We start from the raw sequence: 10,652 nt of genomic DNA on the forward strand, positions 1-10,652 counted from the left end.
ACATAGTAATGGAAAAAAAGCAGCCGAAATTCTCTTTAGTTCTAAGGGTTAATGATCGATGATCTGAACTTATTGATCAATTATCAGTGTTTTGGAATGAAATTTGATGTAAAATAGGATGGAAGAGAGATTTGGGAAACACAGTTTTGTTGTTACTACTATCACATTTCTTACTATAATGGGGCCAACTAGAAATATGTCAGTGGAGCGTTAGTTTAGAATCGTATTCTTACACTAACTCATTTTTAGAAGTAGATTTTGTGTTTTACTCCAGCTGCAGCTAAATAATCCTATCTGTGTTTGTCTCTGTGTGTGCGTACACAAATCAGATGACGCTGCGGAAGCTCCTGGACCACCTGAAGCTGGTGGCTTCCTACCAGGACGTGAACAAGATGACGTGTCAGAACCTGGCGGTGTGTTTCGGGCCGGTGCTGCTCAGCCAGCGTCAGGAGGCGTCGTGTCACACCAACCGAGTCTTCATCGACTCCGAGGAGCTGGCCAGTGCTCTGCACTTCAAGAAGCACATCGAAGTCCTGCATTACCTCCTGCAGCTATGGCCAGGTAATGAGCTCTTTGGCTCTTCTATCAGGTGTCAGGTCTGTACTGTATACACCAGCCTTTTATCCTGACCGTCTTTTACTGATGAGCACCAGCTCTTGTGGTTGAGGCTCTACAAAGGCCTGAGCTGCTTTGATGGCTGAGGGTTATCCACTCCTGGCTCAAGTACAGCTGATAGCCATTGGCCACCATCTGTTAACTCCCCAGGGATGAAACTCCGTAGAGTGCTTCACCGCGGAGCGCCGAGCCAATCGCAGTCCAGCCAGTAATGCAAACCAAACTTTGGAGGCGTGTGCGCCTCCCATCTCAAGATAAATCACCGACCCGAGGACAGTTGGCTAGTACCAGCTTCTCCCTGCACAGCTTGTCTGTCTGCCTGCACAGCCGCTCTCTGCACCAGCTGCAGCTGTCCGCTCAGTGTGAGGCATGAAGGAATCCAAGGATTATTCAAGAGAGAGAGCTGAGAGTGATGAAAAATAACTGTTGGTCACGGCGACTCATTTCAAACGTTCTGAACTTGTCGGTTAAAAATCTGTGTGTGAGCGGCTGCCTTAGTGCACTTTCAGTCTAATTTCATTTCAGAAAGTTGCACCATTACCATTTTGGAAAAAAAATACCCACACTGCAGTTCTTTATTTTTTACCCTTTCTACACTAGTTTGAATAAGGGTGTGTTACTACATCCATGCATCCATTTTCTACCACTTTATCCACCGTCGCGGGGGGAGCTGTGACAATCTCAGCTGACATAGGGCGATAGGTGGGGTCCATCACAGAGCCAATATACTTAATCCCCATATGCATGTTTTTGGACAGTGAAACCGGAGAACGCGTAGAAAAGCGACGCGCACACGAGGAGAACATGCAAACTCCATGCTGAAAGGCCCTCGTTCCAACCGGTGCTCGAACCCGGGTCTCCTTGCTGTAAAGGCAAGAGTTGGGTTACTCGAGTTTTACAAATTTTAGGATTATGATAGTGGTTAAAAGATTCAGGCTCACACTTTTTAAACAGCACACACCTCTCACACCTCCTGTCTTACATCATTAAGGTGTGTGTGGCCTGCAGATTTAACCAGATCTGCTGATTAATGTCTGAGTAGAAAGTGACAGTGTCAGCATTTTTTTTCCCGTGCTGTTCAGTTTACTACGTGCACGGTCACTTCCTGCCCGACCATTTCTGTCAACATAGATGTTCTGCAGTGGGTGTCTGCAGAAGTTACCAAGAATGTTTATTGACAAGTTATAGGATTTAGCAGAGGCTGCAGTGCACAGGGCTTGTCCCCGAAGCTGAAATTGAAAGTTTCATATCAGGCCATATTGCGTCCCTCACGATATCGGCAGATATTGGCCTTAAAATGTATTATCAGATGTCGGCAAACACACCAAGATCTGACTAATGACTGCAACATTAGGCTAAACAGGCAGCTACCTCTGTTTAGTTGGCTCAATGAAGGAAACGTATGTCTGCATCTGCTGTGACATGCGTATGTGAAATATTATGTTTATTTCACTACAAAGGAGACCAAATGACTAAACATATACTGTATACATGTATAGATTGATTATTTGGCATATCTGATATTGACAAAAAGTCCAATATTGTGCATCCCGTCCTCAGGGCTAACTATTAAAACAACCAGTAAAAGACAATGCAAACGTTTTTGATCACGTCCTGTTTCCAGCTTGTTTTTATAAGGCCGTCAATGAACGTCAAAATACCCAATACCCACTCGCCATTGTATCATCTGTGTGCTTTTGTCCGACTTTGAGAACTTTAATTTAGCCCAATTTCAGTCACGTTTTCATGTATTTTTAAAGGTCCAGTTTTAGTTGGACTAACACAGTAATTTGTTTGTTTGTTTATTCAAATGGCATGTTGACATTCTGACTGTCGGGGCAACTGGGGGAAGAAAGGGTATTTTTACATTTAACAGTCGACCGTTAAATGTGTGGAGAGTGAAAGTCGAAAGTCGTGGTGTTTTCTTTTATGCAAAGACTCAGTCCCGTCTGTCCTGTCTGCACCTGATGTTCCCGGCTCGAGCCTGAACGACCTGTAATAACCTTGAAAAAACAACAAACCGCTCGGTCCAGGTTCAACTTCATGCCTTTGTTTACTGCCTGTCCTCGTCCCGCGCTCACACAGCGTGGGACGCCTGGACTATAATTAAAGACATTCCAGGCTTAACCTTAGCTCTCAGCCCCTGAAGCTTCACCCTAACATTTCACAATCATTATGGGATATTTTCAGCCGCCTCTTCACACCTCACACACACACACACACACACTCTTAACCCTCCGAGGCATTGTTACTCACGCTTCAAATGTGCATACCTTCGGGGAAGTGCAGGTACAACACAAACTAACACTACTTACAGGAAGTGGGAGAGAGCATGTGTGTTGGGGGGGGGGGTTTAAGTGTGAATTATGTCAGGTCTGTCACCTGTACAACCTGTACAACATTTACATGTGTACTTTACTTTGTTATTTATATTTCTAGCAAAACGTTAGTATATTTTATACCAGAAAATCGTTTTTGTTGATACTTAAATACAGTAAATGTCATATAAGTTAAGACTTTTACTTGAGTAATATTGTAAAAGGTGACTTCAAGTCATTTTCTGTTAAGATACCTTTGCTTTTACGCAAGCATCCCTCAAGTAAAGGTGAGATGTGAAAGTGAAGGATATTGTGTGTTTTCTCGTTGAGTTAATGTAATTGTATCCAAGCCAAGGCTAAAGCAATAAAGCACAGTCCTCTGAGCTTAATTGTCGCCTAATTTTAGTTAATTTTTATGAGTTTTGTTTGTCTTTGTTAGCGTGATGAGCAATGAGTCAATCAGAGGAACAGCACATGTTAGTTGTTTTGGAGATAAGGTCAGAGAGGCCAGAATGAGATGGTTTGGTCATGTACACAGGAGGGATAGTGAGTATAGGAGCCGAATGTGTTTGATTGTGGTATGAGGTTTTGGTGTAATTCACTCAATGTGTGTGTGGGGTCGCTGTGCTCTCAGCGGGGGAGCTCAGGTGTATATAGGTGGCAATATCACTGTCCTTGTCAGGTTTTTGACCCGGAAGGGCAAACGGTTTTCGACCGCTGTAGCGCGGAGGCGATCCCCATGAAACTGTTTGATGGAATTTCCTTGTATGGAAACGCACAGCAATAAAGCCAACATATTGCAACTCAACGAACAGTGTGGACATTCAGTCAAATTCAGTCAAAGCAGAAAAGGAACGATCGCCAAGGCAAAGCGCGTCAACCAGGTTATCCGAAGTTAGAAACCTCAGTAGCGGAAGTTTGAGGCTGAACTGCTTTAATAGTGAGTATATTGGTAGAAGGATGCTGGAGGTTCTAGAGGAAGACCAAAGAGAAGGTTTATGGATGTAGTGAAAGAGGACATGAGGTTAGTTGGTGTGAGAGAGGGGGATACAGAGAACAGGGTGAGATGGGGGAGGTTGATTCTCTGTGGCGACCCCTGAAGGGAGCAACAGAAATGAAAAGAAGAAGAAGTTTGTCTTTGTTGGCGTCTTGTCACCACGTGCACAATCTTCAGCATGAATTAACCCACAGACCCTCAAAAAAACAAAAAAAACAAACCTGCTGGTGAATAGACAGAGGTGAAGACATGCGCATTAAGTATATGTTTTTGTACTGTAACACAATTTGCAGTATTTGAACTCTTCTCTCAGCCTCCCTTTTCTCGGCTGGCGGGTAATCGTTTAATCCCGTCCTCGGTGAATCATGTCTGAATTTTAAATAACACGGTGTCTCTTTGAGGAGGATAATTTGTGTTTGTTCTCGTTGGTAATAGCTCGAGTCTTTAGCGCCTCGGGAGAGATACAGAGCTACTGCTGCTGCTGCATGTAAATATACTCCATCAGCGACCGCAGCTCCTGATGAGTGAGCTGTAGCCGACGCGTCTGATAATCCAACATTCTATACATCACACGTGATCGCTGTTAGTTTAAGAAACACTTCAAGGGGGGGAAGAGTATCAAGGTCCTCCTTGAAATCCCTGGAGAAAAATACATCAAGTTGAAAACATCAGGAAAGTAATGAGTTTGAGGTACAGTGCTTAAAATTAAATTCTTTAGCCTCGCTGGAGCCAATCCCAGCTGACACGGAGCGAAAGGTGGGGCACAAGCGCTCAGTCCACGAATTGTTTGGTTCATAAGATGTAGAAAAATGCAGATCCAAACCAAAATTCATCAGTTTGAATGATTTCTTTGTTACTTAATTCAGTAATCAATTAATAATTGATGAATTGATGTAATTGTTTCAGCTCTAGTAGTTGCACGACGGTGGGAGAGAGTGGGAATTTAGTTTGGCTTGTTTTTGCACATAACAAACAAAAATGTTTTTGTAAATACGCTGCAAATTGAACTCATTTACAACTGCGGTGTTTTTCTAAATAAATCACATTTTTAAAATTGTTGAAATTATTGAAGTAAATTGTAAATAACTGCTAGATATTGAAAGTTAGTCTGGAAAAATTGACAAAAGCATTTAGTTACAGGACATTTTCTGGCCCTTTTATGGTTGCATTAAGCAAAAAAAAAGAAAAAAAAGCCCAGACAGACATTTTGACGGTTAGGTGTTACAAGGTGTTAAAGTTTACAATTAACCTCTGGATGTTAAACCTGGACAAATGCAGCGTTCAGTTGAAAACTCAAATGTTAAATCACATTAAGAGTCAAAACATTAGCAGCACAGTTTAGCCGTCAAGAGCAAACGCACAAAAAGGCCACAGTCCAAGTCACAGATCAGGAAAAATCCCAAATGGACAAATCAGAATATCTGCACACGTGGATGTTGTGCAGCCTCTTTCATTTAGGTTTAATCTTGTATCTGCTCTCTGTGACTCAAAGCCCTAACCTTTAACACTTCCTGTTGTTGTTTTTTTGTCCCTTCCCAATCCAGCGAGGGAGTGAGGGAGGGCTAGCGGTGTCAACAAGTGTAGGTACACAGAGACAGGTAAAAGACAGGTAACCAGACTGTGCTGGTTGTGTTGCAGTGCTGTTTCCGAAGAGAGTTTTCTGTCTGTGGCAGACGTCATAAAAGTAGTGTTCCCGTTTTCCAGTTTTCAATTCAGTCAAAAGCAGTCAAAGCAGCTGGCACCACAGTCGCAGGATGTTGTTTGGTTGGTGTGACTTCAGCACGTGTTTGACTCGGAGCGAGGCATGGCATGGCATGTTCCCGTTTGGATTGTTTTTCGTGTGTGTGTGTGTGTGTGTGTGACCACGGTAAATCAGGGTTAGTGAGTTTGCTGCGTACTTAGAGAGGAATGTCAGAAGAAATGTTTATCCTTCTGTAAATGATACGCAGTATTATGTTGTCAAGAAAGGGGCTTATAAGTGCCTCGTTTGTGCTCGCTGGGAAAACGTGTTGTTGACTGTCCCATGAAAAAGAATTTAATTCAGACAATCCTCACTCCTCCACACTTTTCATTACCTACTTCAAACTGACTGATGTCTAAAAATGTGTCCAGGCAATACCTAAAAATATCTGCATGGCTAGACGTTACCATAGTGAGAAATTGTGGTTCATTTTTTGGGTTAAGTATCTGGGTACTTTGTAATTTTGGGAAACATTCACTCCAAATATAAGAATATTCTCCAAATACTAATATCAGTTTCTCCCATTTCTCATTTCTAATTTTTGGGCACAAAATGCTAAATTGTGGCCATGATATACTAATTCATGGGTTTAATATTGTTCCCACCAACAGCTGGGTGAGCAAATGGAGCGCACCCTCGCTTGAAACTGTGACAGTAAGTAAAGTTAGAAAGATATTCACAGATTTCAAACATGCGCGATCAACAACATTTACAAACAACAAAACTTTGTTGAAACACATGTGATGCATATTTTGAATCATAGTGATGTAGACAACAAGCTACAACATTGTTTTTCTCAAAAAGAGTCAGAGAATCTACATTAATCTCTACTTAAGGCTGGAGCTCAGGGACCGTCTACAAAGTGCAACACCTGAAAAGATAAAAATAATAATAATTCAGTAACTACATCGTGATACATTGTACTGCCATTAAACTCACCTCACATGTTTCCTTTGGATTGTACTACAAAAAAATATGCTTTTATATGATTTTTGTGGATATTTATTAGTAACAATTGTCAACAACTTCACTTTAATACAGTGTAGTGTCATTAAACATTCTGTAAATGTCACAGTGGTACTGTTCATGATACTACACCACTCAGTTTGAAAAAAACATGTTCTTGAATATTTATTAGTACCAAATGTCAACAATTTCATGTTATACCCATTTCGTGGCGTTACGTACAAGCGTCTAATATCCAAGATAAGCAAAATAAATTAAATTCTTCATTTTGGCCTAGTGACATGAGAGCGGTTTCAATGTTCTCATCCAACTCTTGGCAAGACAGGTCTCCCATTTCCCAAAATGATGAAGTATTCCTGTAAGGCTTCTAGTTCAAATACCCACTATATTGTAAGTTTTATTAACTCTGTCTGTCTTTTTGTCTCTGTCTCTCTGCTCCTGCAGTCGTGGACCCACACAGGCCGTCATCAGCTCAGCCTCCTGCAGCCTCAGTGTCACCAGATCAGCTCTCGGCTCCTCCTCTACGTCGGAGAAAAGAGCGCCCCCAGGTGCTGAACCTCAGCGAAGCCGAGATAGCCGGTGTTTTGCGACCTAAACCGGGACGCCTGGACAGCCCCAGCAACCGCTACGCCGGTGACTGGAGCGGCTGCGGCGAGAGCTACTTCCCCTCTGAGATGATGATGCTGCTGCCTCCCAGCAAAGAGGAGGCGGACTATGATGACGTTCCCTCAGAGGACACGGAGGCAGCTGAGGAGGAGGAGGAGCAGCAGCAGCAGCAGCAGCAGCACAAGTCTGAAGATGAGGATGATAAAGCAGAGCAGGAGCAGGTCACGTCTTCTCCCGCTCTATGTGATCCCTCCGAGCAGGAGCAACCTCCGAGAGAGGATGCGGTGAACGTAGAGGACGAGGAAGGGAGGGAAGAAGAAGAGGACAAGCAAGGAGAAAGCGATAGTTCGGGCAACAGCAGCAGGCAGGGATTAGAAGACGAGGAGCAGGAGGAGAGCGTGTGCGACCATATCCTGCCGCCTCGGCTGCCCAAGGAGCACACGTACCAGGCGTACATGAAGATCCAGGACATCAGCCCAGTGTTGAGCAACAGGGTGAACCTGAGAGACCTGCAGGAGAGCATCGACACTCTGATAGGAAACCTGGAGAGGGAGCTCAACAAGAACAAGCTCAACATCGGATATTGACTACTACTACTACTACACACTCACACACAGACTAACACACACACACACACACACTCGTACAGTCACAGTGTTTCCATGGAGATCCTGTGAGGTCACCGTGGCTGCGTGACCTGCCGTTGCTGCTCTTAAGAACCTAAAGGATGAGATGAGAGGAAATGTAAACAGGGCACCTCTGGTCTGTTTGTACCCGTAGACATTCCTAATGTTTTGTTTTCCTTTTTATTTTGTCAACTCTCCGACTTCATGTCGTTGTAGGTCTGTCACAGTCCACAGTTCTGTGTTCCGTGTTGTTGTTGTTATTGTTGCTTCTCTTCTTATTAGAAGAACCCATTGACCCTCATTGAGGGGTTTAAAAGGTGCCTTAATTGTGTGAAGGTGGTACGCCCGAGATGAAAATCCACCCTGGATATAAACGCATCCCCTCTTCTATTACAGTATAACCTCTCAGATGAGTGAAGACTTAGACAAAAAGTATATTATTCTTTTAGCAGGTACAACTTGTGACTGAGTAATAAGTGATTCTGATGGCAGCGCTTGTAAATGTAATACAAATTGTATTTAAATCTTCTCATTTTCAAGCCAAAACATCCTTATTCAAGAGATTCCCCACCTTCCACTGCAGAATCTGACTAAAGAGACACAGGAAAAATCTGGGAAACATTAGTCTTGATTAAGAATTGGTTCCCAGTGAAAATATGTGATTAAATAATTCAATTGAAACCCCCAAATCATTGTGTTGGTCAAGACAGCGTCTTTATTATTATGATTGGAAAGAGAGGAGAACTGCTCTGATGTTTCTTGGACACGATGGATTTGTTTCAAGATTCTGGTTTCATCCACTCTGTGGCTCGTGCTCGTACTATTTATTAAATATTAAATAAAAATACTCGAGGAATTTCATATGGCTTTTCCCAGAAAACCTTGAGCAGACTGAAAACAGTGTGGTTGAAACTGAAGTGTCAGAAGCTCAGAAAGATAGATTTTTACAAGCATGTTTGAGGTTTTTATTTTATTTTTTAACCCTTTTCTTTTAACCTCCCTCCTAGAACTGTTTTCTAAAGTAATGCCTTCTGGTGAGTAAAGTCATCAGTGTTGTTCTCTTACTGCAAACAATGGTCTTGAGGAGGAACATGTGTGTTTGTCCTGTTTCAGGGTGGATTTCTTTTCTTTGTTCTGTGTTAAGGCAGCAGAGAGCTGCATTTTCTGTCGAGGTATGAAACACTAAATGTTGTACAACAATAATGCACTTATGAGGTATGTGTGGTAGTACAGGCTGTCATTGTTGAACATGCATTTAAAAAAAATAATATTGTGGCTGTGGACTGAATTTCAAACAGCTGCCACTGAAATGATCCAATCTGGGTTGAACTTTGTGCATATTTGTCGATGTTAAGACTCCATAACTACACTCACCTGTCAGACCTGATATGATCTCTCAATGTACAGTCAAGATGTATTCATTTTATCAGTGAAACATATTCATTTTAAGCTCTAAAAGAATAGTTCAACATCGTTTGTTTCTCCCCCTTTTTTTGCTGAGACTCGGATGAAAAGCTCAATATCACTCTCATGTCTCCACAGTGGACAGTAATACAAGCCGATGCTGCAATGACACAATAACTGTGCTCAAACTGATTCGAGACGATTGGCGTTGGTATGTAATTTTTTTTGTCTCTTTTGGCTGCCATCCTAAGATGGCTCATAAAAAGTAACAGTTTATTTATTCCAGGGCTATGAAAAAGCACATGATTTGTATTTTAAAGTGTAATATTTGAGTAGTATAATTAACATCTTGCGTCTTTGGTTTGATATTACAAGTTTTACTTAAATAAAGTGATTCTTTTTTATTTCCGACACACTCAAAAATAATGTTGTCTGGATAATGGACACTGGATGTGAAGGTGTTAGTTGTTGCCTTCAGTCAATTTGAAATAACTTTATTTCCTAAGTATCACTGCCATGTTCCTTGTGGCATGTGGACATGACATCATTTTATAAAGAAATTGAATAAAACCTGTAGGTTTATCAAGTCCAAAGAAGAAAATTGAATTCTTGAAGCCTCACATGTTAAAGTGTTTTTGTGTAATTCAAAATATTACAGGCTGATCTACTCACATCAGACTGTTATTGATCCTCTCATTTAAGTCTTGGCAAGAAAAGAAACTATTAAATAAAAGTATCAAACTCTTCCCTCTTTGAAATCCCTGCTTCCCTCAAACCGTGATACAAAAACAAAACCGAGTTACAGAACCTCTTAAAAAAAACTACAAAGGATGTCTTCATCAATCCAGGGATTCAGAACGATCAGTATTTAACCTTTTATGTATATGTATAAAATTATATAATTGTATTTGGAGTATATTATTTTTACACATTCTGTTTTCCCGACGGTGTATATTTAAATACTTCTGATGACCTTGTCATGTTGATCTGTAGCAATAGTTCGCTTTTCTTTCCCCCTTCAAGCTACCTGTACACATCTTAATGTGCTGGACTAATGGTACAACTTAAGCTGTATAATATGTGATGAAATCGTGCTCTGTGCAGATAAAAAAAAGTGATATTGTTATTTTTGTTATATTGTGTATACGTGTATATTTGACATTGTTTAGCGTTGCTGGTGGACTAAGCTGTGTTCATGTTTATGTATGTTTGTTTATGTTTTTTTGAAAGGTACTGAACGTCGCATGGTCAAAAGCTTTACCGGTATAAATGAGGCTCTTTCTCATCTGCCTTTGTATTTCATATTTATGTGTAAAAAGACTATTTTGTAATGTATGCTCATGTGTCACCCTGTTTCCTCCAATAAACAGATAACTGCA

At 41.5% G+C, this 10,652-nt stretch overlaps 1 protein-coding gene across 2 annotated transcripts in view; it reads left to right on the plus strand.

The window, feature by feature from the left end:
• The window catches only part of syde2 (synapse defective 1, Rho GTPase, homolog 2 (C. elegans)), a 48,919-nt gene extending 38,267 nt beyond the window's left edge, over nucleotides 1-10,652 (plus strand). For both annotated transcript variants that reach the window (XM_044043849.1, XM_044043850.1), the window contains exons 7-8: nucleotides 330-561; nucleotides 7,082-10,652. In XM_044043849.1, the coding sequence (XP_043899784.1) occupies nucleotides 330-561; nucleotides 7,082-7,830 (981 nt within the window). In that variant the 3' untranslated portion in view covers nucleotides 7,831-10,652. The remainder of the gene's footprint in view (nucleotides 1-329; nucleotides 562-7,081) is intronic.

The sequence above is a fragment of the Solea senegalensis genome, linkage group LG14 (assembly GCF_019176455.1).
Source record: "Solea senegalensis isolate Sse05_10M linkage group LG14, IFAPA_SoseM_1, whole genome shotgun sequence".
NCBI classification, from domain to species: domain Eukaryota; kingdom Metazoa; phylum Chordata; class Actinopteri; order Pleuronectiformes; family Soleidae; genus Solea; species Solea senegalensis.